The sequence below is a fragment of the Lepisma saccharinum genome, chromosome 5 (genome assembly GCF_977018435.1).
Source record: "Lepisma saccharinum chromosome 5, izLepSacc3.1, whole genome shotgun sequence".
NCBI classification, from domain to species: domain Eukaryota; kingdom Metazoa; phylum Arthropoda; class Insecta; order Zygentoma; family Lepismatidae; genus Lepisma; species Lepisma saccharinum.
The window spans coordinates 11,938,616-11,958,458 of NC_139233.1; the positions used below are offsets into that span (position 1 = coordinate 11,938,616).

The 19,843-nt window shown below is 36.8% G+C and overlaps 1 protein-coding gene across 6 annotated transcripts in view; it reads left to right on the forward strand.

The window, feature by feature from the left end:
- Positions 1-19,843, forward strand: part of LOC145987659 (solute carrier family 15 member 1) — a 146,269-nt gene that overhangs the window by 91,018 nt on the left and 35,408 nt on the right. For all 6 annotated transcript variants that reach the window (XM_083122174.1, XM_083122172.1, XM_083122175.1 and 3 more), the window contains 4 exons: positions 3,904-3,982; positions 6,327-6,468; positions 7,717-7,803; positions 11,354-11,628. In XM_083122174.1, coding sequence (XP_082978300.1) covers positions 3,904-3,982; positions 6,327-6,468; positions 7,717-7,803; positions 11,354-11,628 — 583 coding nt within the window. The remainder of the gene's footprint in view (positions 1-3,903; positions 3,983-6,326; positions 6,469-7,716; positions 7,804-11,353; positions 11,629-19,843) is intronic.

The following is a 19,843-nucleotide window of genomic DNA, read 5'->3' on the forward strand; positions in this document are numbered from 1 at the left end:
ACATTAATCACAAAATAAACATTTTCTACTATACTACTGTACGGTGTGTTCTTTACTACTGACGTGGGATTAAATCCGCTTCCTCTTTGCTTCCCTCTTGTAGTGAAGTTCAGGATCATCCCTGGTTACTGTCCAGCAATAGTCAGCAAGCATTCCTCTACTCCCTTCCCCTTGGTATCTTTCTCCATTACAGATATTTGTTGGTGGAAATGCTCACCGTGTTCATCACTTAGCTCCCCACAACTTTTCGGGAAGAAATTGAGATGAGAGTAGAAAATGCAATTTAAGGAACATATTGCAACCTATTTTTTGATGCGATGAAACCAAATTATTTACAAGTTTTTCATAGTCTTCAGCACGTTTGTTTCCCAAAAAATTGTTGGAGGCTTCTCCGAAAGAACTCCATGTACGTTTCTCAACATCACTTAGCAGGTGTTCGAAGATCTCGTCCTGGTGAAGTTGACGAATTTGAGGGCCCACAAAAATTCCTTCCTTGATCTTCTGTTCACTGATTTTTGGAAATTTGTTAAGTAAATATTTGAATACCAAAGAGTATCGATCCAACTTTTTGACAAAGTTTTTTATCAGTCCAAGCTTTATATGAAGTGCAGGAAGTATAATATTTTCAGATTCAACGAGAGGTTCTTTATGTACATTCATATTTCCAGTTTCCATACTTTGACGTAATGGCCAATCCTTTTTAATAAAATGAGAAGCTCTGTCTCTGCTATTCCATTCGCAGAGGAAACAGCAATATTTGGTATAGCCTTGTTGGAGTTCAGTTAAAATAGCAATGACTTTCAAATCTGCACATATTTTCCATAGGTATGTACCTAGTTGTTCAATTTAATTGATTGAAGGAGGAATTTTAGGCTATCATACGATTCTTTCTTTTACACAGAATAACCAATAAGGATTAACGGTAATTGATTGCTGTTATGAAGCAGTACAGCTTTTAGACTTTATACCGATGCATCTATGAACAACCGCCACTCTTCGCAGATGTGCGTAATGCCCATAGCCCCCAATAAACCATTATCATCACTGCAGTATATCAGATCTCCTTCAGCGGTAGAAAAGTATTCTTCCAACATTTTTTGACCGTCACGATAAAATGACACCTTCACATTACTAGCCAGAAAATTCCATTGTTGAACTCTGGAGGCTAATAGCTCTGCCTTGGCTAACCTTGTGCTGTTCTGCAAGTTTAACATCACCTCCAAAGTCCGGATCTGTAGATGTGGAAGGTTGTGGATCGTACGGTTCGTCTTGTGAGTCTACGGAATAAGATTCAGGGGGGTGTTGGAACAGGTAGTTCATTACTATGTGCCACAGGACGAGAAGCAGAATGAATATTTGGAAATACAATTGTCTTCTTTTTAGTATTGGACATACGTTGTATTGATGGGACCATACAAAAAAACAAAAAAAAAAAACAATCGTCTGTATGATTAGTGGGCTTCAGCTGAATCATGGGAATAGCAAATGGCATTGGTGGTCTTCTGTGATTCATCCAGTCCAGCAGATTCGTGTAGCAGGTCTTACAACAGAAATGTGGAGCCCAAGTCTTATCTTCATCTCCGAATTTGCAGTATTTACCGAAATATAGATTGTAGGCTGTTCTTACAGCAGGGGTAATATTTCTCCGCTGTCCAGAAAACACAATTTGACCACAAACATAACAGACATTATTAGCATTGATAATGCATTTACGTGGCATTTTTTAACGTCACTCAGCAATTTAATTAAATGTCAACCTTACCAGAAACGGACCACGTAATACGCAAACACGATCTTCGATAAATGCACACACTCTACCTAGTTTTATAAAGCCAAAATCACGTCTGCACAAATTAACACCTCACAAAACAATGAATAAAGAGGTTTTGTGGCTGATCTTGAACAGTTCCCCCTTTCCTTACAACAAATAAAAAAAAAATAAGAAAATAAAAACTCAACATTTACTTCTTACAGCTATGCAATACCATATATATAGGGAACTTCTCCAAATCAACAATGCCCTGTAACTCAATTATAATTAGTCAATTGCGATTTTTATCTACAGTTTCGTATTTAGGAGACCAATATTGACTAGAAATTGTATATATCACTCATGTCGCATTTTGGCTGTTGACCAGTGTAATTAGACTCCGTGAGTGTGTCACGCGGCATTTTTACGTTCGCCGCGAACGATGTAAAACTATCGGCTGGTATCGGGAAATAAAACGTAACCGATACTTTCCGATACCGATACATCGCCATGGATATCGAATCAGCCCTAGTTTTATTACAAGTTAATCAAAATCAGTTTTAATTTTAGATGATCACACGACAAGAGTAAAGAAAAGAACAGAAAACTTGTAGTTCATACCTTCAACACGTTCCAGGGGTAGCCTACCAGTTGTAGATAATCTAGAATAACAACAGTAAGTGTAACTTACAGTTATTTATTGAAGTAATGGAAACTCTGACTGAGTTACTTAACTACAACTGTAAACTAGTAACTTTCCAAATCTAATGCAGTATTTCCCAATCTTCCCCCTTGCTTACATTTTTTAATCCCCCCTATGCTTTCACATACTACCACCCCTAGTGTCGATTCCGAGTTTGAGTCATATCCCGTCGTCGCCTTGTAATCAAGGGGTCCCAGGTTCGATACCCGGTGGAGGCACATAGTGGTTCGGATCCAACTTTCAATTGTAGGTCCAGTCCCGATTAGCCATTCTGTGCACAAAGTGGACTTAAAACAACAAGCACATGCTCTCTCTCCTTTACCAAAACCCAAAAATCATATAATGGATCTGTCGATAATATTCGGTACTTGATTTGATTTGCTTTTTATTATTTAGCATAGCTTTTCTGCTACTTTTGGCCAATCGCGATGATAACGATGAATTATGATATGATGAAATTGATGAAGCTTGCAAGGAACATGCATGCCCTTGTCAGGATTTGAACCTGGGACCCCCGGCATTGTAGTATGCTGTGCTAATCATTCCACAATGGAGATCAGCTGTTCAGTACTTGAGGGTGGATGGATAATATGTGCGTGCGAGTGAGTGTGTGTAATTATATCATATCCTGATGCTTAGGGATATAACTGGAATCCTACCCCCATTCCACTGCAAAATGTTCAAATACCGCACTGTGTGTAATCCTTTAACAAAGCATAGCATTTGATGTTTGTATTTCTGCACTGGCCTTTTCTTATCACTGATAGTGCTTTTATTTGTGAAAACAATTGGAGTTTATAACCAGAAACAGGCATTTCAGAATGCAATTGTCTGATTTTTTTTATTATCTAGCAGGAGATTCATAAAAATAATTGTTAGTGTAACTCATTGCCGAGTGGGTATCATGGCTGTAAAAAAGTAAATACGCACTTTCTTCCAATTGTACCATGCAGATATTAAGATAGTTAACTGTTTATGGTTGTCTTAGAGAATAGAACTGATGGGATGACAGCTCACGTTGTGACCATTAAAAATGATTTTGTATGATACCAAGATTGCTTTTATTTAATGGAACATCATATATTTTACTGTGAAATTGACATTGTTAGCTTAATGCATTAATGTGAGAGTTCAAATTCCATGCAAGGGAACAAGGATAAAACATGGGACAGCACAAGAGTATATAAGCTCACAGAGAATATCAAAGTACTGGAGCCTTACAACTTACAAGCTTAATGCAGTTTTCAGCATTTTTGAAATAGCAAAATTTTCACATCCCCCCATTCGCATTTGAAATTATTTCACGCTATTATTTGCTATTGTTGCCACTTATATTTAAAAATGTAGCAGATATACTCTCTTCATTTAATTGTAGGCTTGTGTTGAAATATCTGTATGCATCCAAGAAAAGTTGTATGTATTTATGTACTGTCACTCTTCTTTTTTACAGAAACTTCCATATCCTAAGTCTGTTTTCTTCATCATCGGAAATGAGTTCTGTGAAAGGTTCTCCTATTATGGAATGCGAAGTAAGTATTCACATTTGAGAGGTTGTGGGTTTAATTTTAAGTTGGTTAGTCTACATATCAAGAATATAGTGGAATCACAGGCAAGAGAGTCTGTGCATACCCACGACTCCTGTGGATCGTACTCCCTCTTGGAGGGGAGGGGTAGAGTGGAGCATGTTTCCTTGTGGCTCGAGTTGAACCAATGGAGGGGAAGGTGCATGGAGAATTTTGGTCGAAGGTTCTTTTCCTTGTGGTCGCTCTATAGCAAATTTCCACAAAAGTTTCGTTTTCTTCAGAAAATTCCCTCATTTCAACACATGTATATTATTTATTTTATTAATTAATTATTGTAAAACATTATTTAGTAAAATCTGCGGAAAAGGAGAAAATCATTTATAATTAAAATGCAAGCTAGTAGCAGCATAATTTAATCATAATACATTCATAAATGCAAGTCACGAGACTATTACGAATGTATGTATTCATGGCCTACAGTTCTGCAACCCTTGCACATAATAAAAGGGGTGGGGAAGCAGTGACGTGCACTGATGAGTAGCTAGCCTAGCAGAGATAGATTAATCAATCTCACATCTATAATTATTTTCAAATCGCAATATTTATTGTCTTGTTAAAGCGACAGTTCATACGCAACACTTTCTTTTTCATGCGCTTCTCGTCCCTCGGTGTGATCCGCGGGCAGAACTGGCCTAGCTCGCTCTTCTTCCGCCATACCAGTTCGAGGTAGAAACGGTCCTCCGAAGGAAAAGGGAAGATTTCTGCCTCTACCTCCCTTGTCCCCTCGCCCCCGCTGCAATGGTTGAAAGCCCGTGGTTTCAGGTCCCCCAGTCTATCTCCTATAGGACAGATAGGGGATTCGTTTCCCTTGATTCTTTGTAAGAGAACGCATGTTCATATTGTTGTTGGTTTGGTTTATTTTAGTTCGCTTTTCTGCCACATTTGGTTATCGCGAAAATGAGGATGAGTGCTGGATGATATGATGAAATTGATGAAGGGACCTCGAACAATCCAGGCCGGGATTCGAACCTGTGATGAGCGCGCATTCTTGTTCCTGTGTTGTACTCTGCAGTGAATAATGAAATAATTTGAAATGAAAAATGTATCTCAGAACTCAAGAAGCCAAATGAATATTATTGAAGAAACTACAAAAATGTGTGTTTTGTTACCTGTTTTGTTTCTGTGCATAAAGTGGACTTAAAACACTAAATGAACCAACCGTGGGGGAGTGGTTATCACAGCCCGCTACAACACCAGGAGTTTCCTGGTTCAAACTCCGACCTGCGCATGGGTGTTCTTTGTGTTTGTCCCTTCATTACATTAATTTATATATCATCTTTGCAATTAACCAAATATGAGAAAAAGCGGCGCTAAGTAACAGAAATCAAGTCAAATCATTGATTGATTGCTTGATTTGGTTTATTTTACTTCGCTTCTCCGCCACTTTTGGCTAATCGCGAAGATGATACAATATAATTGATGAAGGGACACACTCAAAGAATACCCATGGTCAAGCCGAGATTCGAACCCAGGATCTCATTCATCATTTTGCAATCTTTTCCTGTTATTGACGTTCTATTTTTAGGAATACTGTGTCCTAAAGGGGGAGGGGTATGACCCACACCAACCCCTCCCCTTGAGCACGCCACTGATCGCTACCCCAAGTGTCGGCGTCACCGCACGTCACTGTGGGGAAGGGAGGCAAATCAATACCTGTAGCCTCAAAGTCTGTGCATACGGTTATCCTTTGAAGATACATGTGTGGTTCTGCCACTGTTTTCAGCTACATTTTGCTAACTGTTGAGAAAATTTCCCCATTTTCATTTGCTTCAGATTACTTCAGAATTTCCCCTGATCAAAGAAAATTTGTCTCCAATTACCATCACTGGATTACTAAGAACATGGACGTCCAGAAGATGTGGCCACGGCCCCTCCCTGGAAAATGAATGTCCACTTAAAAATTATATATTTCACACATAATTTCTTTTCAGTCACAGTAATTTATGTTAATTATTATAAATTCGTTGAAGAAACATGATAATTTCAGACTGAAATAGTGTTTTTTGAGGGCATCACTAGTATGGGGAAACATAGGCCTCCTTTGCACCCTTCTGAAAAAAAAAATACTTGCTTGATCCTTCCTGGAAGAAATCCTGTGAACATACGTGACTATAAGAACCGCGAGTAGTCAGACCTTGCTTTCCAAGTTCTTGTGCTCTTTGCTCTCAATTCTGTGATTTGTATTTGGTCTAATGGCAGAAATTGGTTGAAAAATTGCGTGAAAGAATATATTTTAGTGCAATGTTTAATATTCATTTCCATGTTTCAATGTTACTCTTACTCTTTGCAGCAATATTGGCATTGTACCTCAAAAATGTACTTGGCTTTGGGGACGATCTGGCCACCGTCATTTACCACACCTTCACAATGTTCTGTTACTTTACCCCTGTGTTTGGGGCGATGATAGCAGACAGTCTCTTAGGAAAATACAGGTATTCATATACATTTCTATTTTTCTATAAACGTATACATATGTTATGTGTTTGGTACGTTAATTATTACTTAGGTCATTTGAAGTTTTGTGAATATTTGGGTAAGAATATGAGTATTGTTTTCACTTGATTCATACTCGATTTAGATTCAGAGGGGTGTATTTTGGGGGTAAAAATCTTCTTAGGGGCTCATGTTTATGTAAATGAAGCATTTGATTTGCTTTATTTTACATCACTTTTTGTGCCACTTTTGGCTAATTTGTGAAGATGGGGATGAGTGATGATATGATGAAATTAATGAATGGACAAATACATCCATGCCCAGGCCGGGAATCGAACCCGGGACCCTTGGTGTTGTAGCACGATGTGCTAACCACTCCACCATGGGGGCCGGCTTATGTAAATCAAGCATAACTTACACCACATGCTATCATTTCACCAAGTAGCTGAAGTCTAGTTTCGGCATTTACTTCCTTTTAATCAAGTTTTCACCACATTATGTGGGCTCTCCAGGAGTTAAGACAAGAATAATCAAAGTTTAAAACATGGGAAGGTAAGTTGGGTTAGAAAGGTTAAAATTGTTTTTGTTTCTAAGTACTGAGTATGAAATTCTAATACCTTGAAATTGTAGGTCATAATGTAATATTCAGACTTCACACAGAGTTTAGGGAATCTAAAATCTACTTGTCTATTTGAATATTTGGGGTTTTCATATTTTCCAATGCCTTTCTGCAACAATGAGGCTAAAGTAAATCAAAACACACTCACATACAAAAAAACAGTTATATTATTTATTATAGTAACTAATTATTACTACTACAATTGATACAGGTTCATCATATGAAGCCCAGAATTCACATTCAAACAGATTTTGTACTTTGCTTGCCACTTCCTACAAAAGACCCTACAGATGTCCATGCAACAAGTTGGTAATGATAATTTAGTGTGCATTATGTTATGGACTGTGAATGTAGCATCACTGACAAAAGTTCAAAGCTCACATTTGGCGATTGTCAGTCATATTGTCTTCCACATTCTAAAATCTTTTAACTAATACTGTGAACAAATGGATTAACAAATAGAAATCATACGTGAATGGAGAGAAGATAGTGCACCTGAAAAAAAATACAATTTCTACTGAACTTCTAATACTGGAGTTGAATAATATAAACAGATAGTAATAATATTGTTATTATGATGCATGTGAGATGAAGGTATCATGTATTAATTGCATTATTTTTCTTTCAGAACAATATTTTATATTTCCATTATATATGCATTTGGAAACATAATACTGTCACTAGCAGCCACACCACCAGTTCAACTTCCACCTGTGTAAGTACTTTCTTTAGCTGTTTTATGAATAGACCAACACTATATTAATTATGCATCACAATTTTATTTTGAAACCAAACATATGAAAAAATAAGAAAATTTACAACACAAATATTTCTACTATATAATATCAAGGGTGGAACAAATTAATTGGTAAGTAGTAATTGGTAAATTTCTCGTAAGGGACAGACGGATTTCGTCAAATTTACAGGAGAAATTACTTACCAAATGCAGTTTCTTTATACTTGTGGAAGTTGGGGGAAGTGTTTTCTCGCATTGTTCATTGAATTTTGCTGGTAAATCATCTATTTTTCGATATAAATGTGTGACCGATGCACGAAAGCTCTTGCATCCATTTACTTCCAGGTGGATGTAGCCTGTGTGTGATGACATAATCCCGGTCAGTGTTTCCAAACATGTGTTTTTGTAACTGAAGAAGGTACGTTTCCGCAAATGGTTTGTGGGGCTATGTGTCAATGGTTCATGGGGCTATGTGAGAATGGTGTGTGGGGCTACGTATATTGTTTTTGAAACCAATTTTTTAAGTATTGTAACCTATACGTGACCCTACCTAGCGTAACCTTACCAGAAATAGTTCGTGGGGCTATGCGTCAATGGTTTGTGGGGCTACCTAGGTATTTTTGGGTGCAGTGGGGGTGGAAACACTGCATGCCGAGAACGGTAGTGAAATTGGGACCTCCATTTTGTGTGTTACCGAAGGCAGAAAGAAACGAAGAAAACTTACTCGATATGTTGCAAATAGAGCTTTTTCCCATGAAATAAGCGAAATGCCACCTTCAGCAATGTTTCTCAATGCAGAATACGTAAGTACGAATATTCAAATTAAATGAACTAGCAAATTTCAGTTGTCTGTCCCTTACGAGAAATTTACCGAGTAATTAATCTCACTGATCTGATATTTCTCTAAGTAGCATGTTATCTGCTCAACAATTTTGACTTGTTATTGTTCTTATAGGAGAGATGAATGTACACTGTTTGGTTTTTTACAAGTTTCTGAATATCCATATTTTTTTAAAAACAATACCCATTATCCATAATCTAGTTTAATTCATTAAGTAAGAAAGTGAATATATCAAGGAAGTACTATTTCATTAAATACTTGTCATTCTTTATCAGATCAGTATGCTTGCCCTTATTAACAGCAGTAAGCTTTATATCATATTGCAGTTCCAATGCATAACACATCACTATTCGAAAAAGGTCCAAAATCCACCTATACAATCAGTTGCCAGATCATATAGACTCTATTGAACCAGTAGCTGAATTAAAAAAGGAACTAACAGATCATCTGTTGTGCCATTGCTTTTACTCAGTGAGTGAATTTATGAACCCCTAATCCGTCAACTCACTTGTGGGTTGATGGATTGGAGGTTCATGAATTCATCCACAAGAGTCCAATCAAAAATGTAATCAATAGTTCCATCATAAACTCACAATAGGCTGGATGCCATCTTGCATGTCATATCTGTTTGTGTGAGTTGAGTGCAACTTTTAGTATCATTTTGTGATGATGTGGGTCTTGCCTTTACAATGTCTCACATTATTTCATTTAATATTTTAATCCATTATGGAAAACATGTATTGTTTTTATATTGTAGCCTAAACATGTCTCTCTGGTGTTACTTTTCACACCTTCCAGCATGAGACTGGATGGGCTGAGTTATCATTTCATTGCATCAACTCCCTATATTATCATTTTGTTAGTGTATTGTAGTGTGAACACAAATTTAGTATGAACACAAATTGACATGTCCAATATCACAGCATGTAAATGTAAACGTTATTCATGGATGAAGGAAATCTAATCTAATCTAATATTCTAATTTTTGCCAGTGTTTTACTAACCTTTAGTGCATGGGACATTGTTATGTTCTAAAAAAATATCTGCATGGGAGGTTCTCAGGCTCATGCAGTGATGTACAAATAAAACAATAGAAGAGATCATAGAAAGTTGAAGTTGGTTTTGATTTTTGGGGGAAATACCAAGCTCTGTGAGAAGTGAAATATTTTTTTCCTCCCAGCAACAACCATAGTTATATTACTTCTCTTGTAATTTACGGTTCTTACAAGCACATAAATACAATTTTCGACAAAATATTTCAGGAGAACATGCGCTCCCATCATCAAACAAGAATAAATGTCTGATGCCTGGGTGTTCCCCTAAAACGTTACATCGAAAATTGTGTTTAATGTCCTTGTAAGAACCATAAACTATGACAGAAATAATTATACAATGCAAGCAATATATACATACATGCAAACATAAAAGATTTGTATGAAGGTGAGAGATGTCAAAATTTTGCTTTCTGTCCAAGTAATTTCCATTCTACGAAGGATAAATCAAACAGCAATCCTCTACACATTGTCTCTGAAATCTGGAGAGTAATTATCCCAAGGTGCAACAGCCTATTTAGGGCCCGGGCCTAACTACCAACTGCGGGCCTCACTCCCACTTGCTCCTTGTAATGAAGGGGTTCAATACTCTGTGGAGGCACATAGTGGTTCGGATCGCACTTTAAACTGTAGGTCGAGTTCCGATTAGCCTTTCTGTGTATAAAGTGGACTTAAAACACCAATTCAATCAATCACTCACCAGAGGTGAAAGATCATCCAACCAGTTAAGGGGTGACCTGTGGTCAGCACGATGAACCCCCGGTCGTTGTTGTAGGTTTCCGTGACCAGGTTACGCTACTCATTCATAGCTCTCTAATTTCCTCGTGATGGTGGGTGGTGACCGGTCCCGTACACAGGCCGAAATCTCAGGAGAAAAGTTGTTACGCTTATCCCCAGGAGACTGGAACTTGAGTGCATCTTGTACCTGGAGCAAAATCATGATGTCCTAGACAGCACTGCCACTCTGCAGGACAATCTGTGGAGCAAGGCCATGCATAATGGTGGTGAAGGGGAGAAAGCGAATGGGGAGAGCAAGACAGTGCAAACAGCTGATAGCTGCAATTGCATTAACCCCCCCCCCTCTCGTTCTGGCCTCCCTGATGGCATAGTGGTAATGTCATCTTTTTGTAAGCAAGGGATAATGGATTCGATACCCGGTAGAGGCACTGTGGTTTGGATCCCATTTTAAACTGTAGGTTCAGTCCCAATTAGTCTACCTGTGCATAAAGTGGACTTAAAACAAAAACCCACTCACTCTCCCTTTCTCTCTCACATGTTCATTGGTCAAGCCCTCTCAAGTCCCTCCTTGCACGGAGGACTTGTTTTCGTTCGATTGTTCTAGATATTCCCAGGACAGATTGTATGACAAAGAAGACATGGCCAATGTGTGGAGAGCCTATAACAAAACTGGCAACTGAGCCCCACTTGTTGCTTCTTTTAATATTAGTGGCAAATAGTTATAACATGATCTTCATACACATTGGAGGATTTGAACATTGATTTATAACTGATAAAGTTTGAACTGTATGTGTTTGGAAATTAATTTCGAACTTTTAGTTGTGGTAAAAAATAGTGGATAAGATTGTTTCTTTCTATTGCATGATATAAAGCTAAAAAATCAGTTCTCATGTTGCAGAGTGTTCAGCATGATTGGGCTGGCCCTAATTGCTATTGGCACTGGAGGCATCAAGCCATGTGTGAGTGCATTTGGAGGGGACCAGTTCATCCTCCCCCAGCAGGAGAGGCAGCTGCAGCAGTTCTTCTCTGTCTTCTACTTCTCCATCAACTCTGGAAGCCTCATCTCCACTTTCCTCACACCCATCCTCAGAGAAGACGTAAAGTGCTTTGGAGACGATAGCTGCTACTCCTTGGCTTTTGGAGTGCCTGCTGTTCTCATGATCATCTCACTCAGTAAGTAGCTTCTAGTTGTCAGTTACTATTCCTGATAGGTTTGAAAGCCGACCTCCCTGGCAGAGTGGTTAGCATAACACAGTACTATGCGATGGGTCTCATGTGTTAATCCCAGGTGTTCTTTGTGAGTGCCCTTTCATCAATTTCATCATATCATCACTCATCCTCATCTTCATGATTAGAAAGTGGCAGAAATGAGAAGTAAAATAAGCCAAATCAATTAATCAGTGATAGGTGAGAAAATTTCTCAAGAAAAAAACTTGTTCCTCTATTCCTAAAAGGACAATACATTTACCATGGTGTGTGTGTACTGCGATATCTTATTTATTTATTTATTTAATTTCCATATATCCTTGCTGAGAAAACATCAAGTTACATAAACTGCTTACATGTTATGTTTTACAAATATTTTCACTATTAATATGTTGCCTATGTATGTAAACTACAGCTGGAGAGAAAATCTCTTACCTCTTTAATATATATGAGTGAGAAGAATTCTCACATAAAAATTATTAATCTTAAGACTACATATTTTCACTGACAAGATAAAGAATGAATAGTAATTATACAATAAATATAGCGTGTCTCAGAAATATTTTCGTTCTTAAATCTTTTAAAATAAATACTTAAATTTTTTGTATAAAGATAAATTTATTACCAAAAGAAAGCTTAAACATTAAATTTTTATTTGTGGAAAAGAGTATTGGACAAATGCGACCGTTCATGTTTTCACAGTCAATTATTCTTGATATAAAGTTTTTGATCACTTGCCGAAGCATTGCACGAGAAATAGCATTGATTTCATCTGTAATGCTTTGCTTCAATTCTCTCAAATTTTATGGCATTGGGAGTCAGTAGCGAAGTGTAGTCTTACGAAGGAGGCAAGCAATGTTTCAGTACAACAAAACATGTAGTACAACGACATGCCGAGGGGAAAGATTCAAGGTTTATAGCCTCATTTACCCAGTCGCTGGATTTGTCAAAATATCGTAATAAAGTGACTGTACTAAAAATAAACCATATGATCCACAAACGTCACATTTACTTTTTTAAAAAAATCCAGGTAACGTTATTCATATGATATTAAATGTTTTGCATATGCGAACTTTCCGCATACGACTAAAGGGAGACGGAATTTCTTACTTAGTTATTAGTACCTTTATTTGTTCATTATTATTTAATATGGTCAAACAGTGACCAAACCGATTTAGATAAAAAAAATGGGAATCATTTGTTTATTTTACGCTGCATGATGTAATTTAGTATTTTTGGGCACTCTAAAAGCCGCATTGGAGTAACTTAAACACTAAATAAAAAGTTAAACACAAACAATAAAAAATTCATTTCAAAGCAAAGAAACACATGCATAGACGATGTACTCACCACAATAAATTTCAAACTCTTGGTCCATTGGATGCCACCCTTTGGAAATGTCGCACAAAGCCCCTTGGGCTAACTTGTTTTTAAGTTCGGTAAATGCGGTGTTGGTATCTCTCTCGAGCTAAACGAAGCAATTTTCAATTGCTCAATAATACACCCGCACTTCACATCAACCGTTCCTAAATACGCGTTCATTCCGATAAATTCACAGCACAAAACACGAAACAACAAACACTCACACTATCCCACACGCTTTCCACAACTGCAAGCATCCACACAAGATCACTTTGAAAATCTCTGAAACAACAGAAAGTGATACCAACCTATTTCCTTAATTTTTTTTATCCGTCACAAAAGATATATCAGTTTGGAGATAAAAATTACGTGGAGGAATCAGAATCATTTCAGCAGAACGAGTATGTACATTAATATTTAAGTAATAAAGTGTCATTCAATGGCGTGCCCGGGGTGAAGGGGGGGGGGGTGGATGGTAGACATAACCCCCTTTTGGCCCAGTATATCTAAGAAAAAACATCAAAGGAAGGAAAAGATGACAAAATGGGGACCGTAAAAAGACCCTGGGAACACCACTTGCATCATAATAATAGAACTTAAAACATATTCGGGCCTCCCCGATGGCGCAGTGGTAGTGTCGTCGCCTTGTAATCAAGGGGTTCTGGGTTTGATACCCGGTGGAGGCACAAGTGTTTCAGATCCCATTTTAAACTGTAGGTCCAGTCCCGATTAGCCTTACTGTGCATAAAGTGGACTTAAAACAACAAATCAATCAATCAATCATTAAAACATATTCTTGTGCTCATAATATGCAGAATGTATACGATTTACTTCTATGCCATGTACAAATATCAGTAGATAGTTCTTTCTCAGATAGCTTTATTTTCACCCCAAGTTTTATTCAAAAGCAGTCAATTTATTGATTGTAAAATTTGTGAAAGAGCTCACTTGAATTACTGAGTAAATAATTTGGCAGTTGCAAACACTGGTAGCGGTCAACACTTCTGGTGTAATTTGAGCTGGACCTACCAGGAAGCAGGGTGCAGGACCAAGGTCCGTCCAATCTTCCCTCCCTCCCTGAGAAAACTCTTCACGGGGGTGCAGAAATTCCACTGCCCCAACTCCCAATGTCAACTTTTTTTACGCATTTTACATTTCGCGAAATCTAAAATAATTTGTAATATAATATGATATATATGGAATTTAGAACAGTGATAATAACTTCTTTTAGTTAATTTATGACTAACAATTATTATTATATTTGCGATCTTGTTTACGTGTTCATGAAGACAAATATTCGTTACTAGTTTTTGCTGGCAACGTACCCATAGATGAATCCTTCTGCTTTCGGTTGAACTCGGCTATTTTCGGGAATCACGCAAGCTCAGAAAGCACAGCTTTTTGTAGAAGCTTTGTGGACGGGTTCCACCAGAATTTCACGCTTCGCCATGTGACTCCTTCGGAGGCCTTATTTTCCCGCAGAACGGCTGCAAGCATTGAGGCTGGTGCTTGCTACAGAGCTGCTGGGGGAGTTTGCGGCCGCATTTTTTCACGAAATTGAGTGCGATGGAAACTAAATACGGTTAGAACATTAAGTACATTAAATGATATTCGAATTATGCAAGCAGTGCTTGCATTGCTTGTACTATATCTTCGCCTCTGTTGGGAGTGTATACCTTACTCTTTCAGTAAGTGTTTTCAAACTTTCTCACCCAATATTTAATTAAATTTGCGCTTGGGACGTCTCTCATTCCTGCCAGGTTATAATGATGCCGGTACAAACGACGCACAACAACATAAGAATCATTATTTTTATAAAACACACGAACACAAAAAACACGTTGCTGCCCCGTAAAGTGCTCCATAGCCACTAAATATTAACAATGTTGCCAAGCTTTTGCAACAAAAATATATAATTATATAAATATATAATTATTATAATCAGTGGGGTGTAAGGCATGGCCGTATTTAGAGGGGGGGGTTTCTAGGATTCAAACCCCCCCCCCCCGAAACTTCTGACATGTTGGATTAATGGATATTCATAAACCAAAATCTGTAACAAATTTTCAATTTTTTTTTTGAAGCATCACAAAAATACAAGGAGACAATGTTGAAACGATCGAGCTAGAATTTTCATACATTTGGAATTCTGAAACTTGAGTGAAATAGGATTTATTCTCGGAATCGCAGCCCACCGGCGATCCCTCCATTATCATTTCTGCTGTCATCTTTCCAGTGTTGTTCCTGCGTCACAAGGAATATAGACTGAAGATTCCCTTATGATTGTCCCAAAATTCCCTTTCCAGCTTTTAAATTCCCCGTCCGATAAAGTCGAAAATAAATCCCCCTTGATAGGAGTTCAAACCTAGTACTTCCAGTTTCGTAGCGCATTACGTTCGCGATTGAGGTTACAATCCATGCACCAGGCTAAGCTTTTAAAGAGAATAACTGGTTCTACACTTTTCAAAATTCCAAAAATTTAATTTTAAAGTCAAACAACAAAAACTTTATGACTAAAATTTCCATCTAACTTTTAAAGTTTTTTCTTGAAGGTATCTAAAGTTGAATGACGAAGTAAAATAATTGTGCATTACAGTACACACTGTATGAAACGTAAAAAAAACAAAAAAAAAACTTATGCTGGATATTCACTCATCTGCTTTATTGAGTAAGCCCCCTCAAGGATATACCAATAATATAATAATAATTATTATTAGTATTATTACTATGGAATAAAATTGTTTTATTATTATGAAATTTTAATTATTATTGTACAATTATTATTATTATTTCTGTTATTCAAATTTCTGGCGATGACCTGGGAACAATTATGAATGAACCCCCCCCCCCCGAAATTTTTTCCTGCCTACGGCCATGGTGTAAGGGGTGGCCTTCGACGTAGTACACCCAATGGTCAACCTCACTTCCACATAGTACACACTGGACTGCCTTTTTCAGACTAACGAGGCTCTGGCAACTGGCCCTATCTATGGCCAGTATAATTCTGTGTTTTGCCCTGTTTCTTGTCGTTATGTGTACTGAGTGCCCCATTACAGCCTCAGCTTTTAACTGGTCAGAATATTTTAAGATTTTAGTTATGCGACACTAGTTTTGTTATATGTTATGTTAAGGGGCTGGACACCGCATGACGTGATGGGTGTAAAATAGCCTAAGTGCTGAAACACCCAAAATTTTAAATTCAAATTCAAAATATAATCAGTGAGGTTTAGAGCAGATTCCTTAATTGCTATACCCAACTATTAATACTTACCAGCATAGTCTCTATACAAAAATTTCACCAAGAGTAGATAACAGTATACAAGAAATAGCTATTTGTGTGCATGCATATCAAGTACACAGTAGAAGTGTTTCTCATGTATCTACATCTCACGTTACACATTATTACATATATTCAGATGTACTGAACAGGGCTTTGTTTGTTAGGTAGGTTTTTGTGGCCTATATTGTTTGTTTTGAGGGTTAAAGCTTGGTTTTCTCTAAATCAATTATTTGTTTAGTAGATAATTTTAGTAAGCTGTTTGGAATTGGCTATCAGTTGCCCCCTTAAAAATCATATGAAGTCAGTGCCATTGTTTACAACCATTTGTAAAATTCGGGTAATTTTGCAGTCCATTTTCATGAATGAAAAGAAGAATAAAAAGCAGAGCATAAATTATAGACTGTATTGTAGATTATGAATATACACATGAAAGTAGGAATTGTGTGCATACATTCAGGGAATGCTGATCTGATACCAAGGGTGAGGTTAAATATGTATGTATTAAGAGGCAAAGCTTAGACCCTGTCTTGCGATTGGTTTGCTCTGGATCCCTGTGTTCTATTGGTTGATGTCTTGCTTTTACATAGAAGTGGATTCCAGGTGAGGCTGAGCTGGAGTCTCATAGTCCTGTTGAGATTTGTGTTTTCTTCAATTTAACCTGTCTGTTAACCTGAGAACTTGTTTGAATATACACATCACACACGCACACATAATGCTGACACTGTTTTTCACTTATTCGGAAATTGAATGTGTTGAGTGATCCCCTTATGACCTTACCACTGAATGTCCTGGGTTCTAGTCCTGGCTTGGGCATGGGTGTTCATTTCCAAGTGCCTATTCATCAGTTTCATCTGATCATCAGTCAAACAACATAAAATAACAGAAATATATGTAATGTTTATGTGGCATGTAGTCATACACTTTTAACCCATCCCTTGCTTCTGCTGACAGCTTGTTCACAAATTAAAGCAAATTTATCTATAATTTGAGAATAGATACAAACTAAATGTTTCTAATTTTAAAAAGTTTTTTGTTATTGGAAAATGTTTTGTTTGTTTGTTCTGATTGTGACTTTGCACTCTGTTAAAGTCTAAATGTTATGTTTCTCAATTAATGTTATCATCATTACATTTATCATTCTTTTTTGTAATTTTAACTTGCACATGTTTCCATATGTCTTTACATTTTTTATGTTTGTTTTCCTTGTAATGTAGAATGTTTTTGAGGAGATTTAAGTATGTGTGCCATTGCTTGGAATATATACTCGTACTTTACCATAACATTGAACCATGTGGTCTGGAATATTACACTTCCTGTTCATTTCTTAGATACACTATATGAATTACATCTTGTATCACCAAAAACTTTTAGTCTCAGTATATGTATGGACTAATGGAGTCCCTTACCAGTTTATTTCATCCCGTAATGTTTAACCAATAGCTATTAGGACAACAACGTTGCAATTCCTCAGAAAATTACCATCACTTGTCACTCCGTTACTAATTTTAGTGTTTTTATGGTGTTGCTGTTCATTTGTCTTAGATGTGGTTTTTTGTGGGTCCAAATTGTTATATTATGATGAGAGAAACTTGATTTTTGAGGACTGTGTCATAATTATTGGTCACAAATTTTCAAATTTCATAAATTAGTGTTTCAATTGCCACAGCATGGGGTGTAAGGGGTGACCTTCCACATAGTACACCCATTGTCAACCTCACTTCCACATAGTACACCCTGGACTACTTTTTGCAGACTAACGAGGCTCTGGCGACTGGCCCCATAGCCAGTATAATTCTGTGTGTTGTCCTGTTTTATGTCCTTATGTGTTCTGAATGCCCCTTTGTGGCCTCAGCTTTTAACCTAAGTCAGAATATTATAATATTTTAGTTACGACACGACATTACAGTTACATTATTTTAGTTTTGGTAAGGTGCTTGACCCTATTTAAAGTGACAGGTGCAAAATAGCCTAAGTGCTGATGTACCCAAAATTTTGAATTCAAATTAAAAAAAAAATATTCAAATTGCCACAGCACACTTTCCCCCACCAATGAGCAGAATTTGCCTGTTCTGGTGATGAGTGCCAAATATGCTTAGTTGCATGCAGTTAATACATAAGGAGTAGATTTATTTTGTGAAATTACCCTTTGCCAATAGAAGAAATGGTGCACAGAGGTTACAAGAAGCATCTTGTGTTAATGCTTTACCCTACTCAACAGTGAGAAGTTGTGTTGAAATTTAGAAATTGCAGTGATTATGATTATTACTAATAATAATAATATTATAATTATTTTATAAAGTTAGTAGCTAGATGCCTTCTAGCTCAAAGGGGCAGCCTATGTGCTATAAGCATGAACATGAATTTGTTGATGGTATCTGATGCCTGTCAGAGATTTGACAAAAGGGTTCAAGACATGGCTGGAGACTATAGACTCACAAAAATATTACGTTGACTCTAGTAATAACTTTTTCTTGCTTATTGATCCATAATTTTGAAATTATTCTCATATTAAGGGAACAAAAATAGTCATGCTTAGCAGAAATAAAGTAAAATAAAGTTAGATGTCATATTATCGCAAGGGTAATTTGGTACAGATGGGCTACTGTGAAGATTTTCCGACATACACTCTGCCAATTCCAATTTTTTTTTATCAGATGTTAAAAATTCATGTAATTAATCAGTGTAAATGAGCAGATGACATTAATGTGTTTTGACTCTGAAATAGTAACTTCATAATTAGAAATTTGTACTTTTAATAATAGCCAATTGAAACACTTGTGGAGTCAAGATACATACTGAAAGCATATTGGATCAAATTGATTTTTCAGTTTTACTAACAGAACAATAGTAGTTTAGTTATTAAGAATGTTATCTATGTTTTCTAATGTGTTGTATATGTATTCTTCAAATCAATACGTGTAAATTATCATTCAAACTCGGCACTGTGTTTTTTTAGTATATTCTAGCTGTGTATATGTGTTTCTGAAGTGTTTTTTATATGTTGCTTGGTAGAGGGAGGAATTTTTTTGTGTTTTGTGTAAGGGCTGAGCCAATTATGATACCAATGCATCTACATCAAAAGCAACATAAAATAACCTGCCTCAATCAATCAATCAATCTATATCAAATTATATATTTAGTTAGGTATCAGGAAGTATTGTATGAGTATATCATCAATCCAGAGTAAACGTATCACTTCTTAATTGTGTTCATTGCTTATTGGGATCTCTCATTGTAAACTTATAAAAACAAAGATTACAATTAAACAAGCACTATACAAGAGCTGTTCAGAAATATTGTGCATAAAGTTGTAGGTAAACTACCAATTATTCACTATGGATTAACCCCTCCTCCTTCTATGGCTCTGTAGTTGCTTGCTGCAACTTTTGACCCTCTTCACATGCATAGTCTGTGGCAGGCCATGCTTTGGCATGAACCAAAGGCACAAAGCAGCTGGTGCTGATGATATAACATAGAAATTTGTGTGCCTGTAAGCTGAAATGAACGCAAGATTTAAATCTGCCTAGTCATAAATGTAAA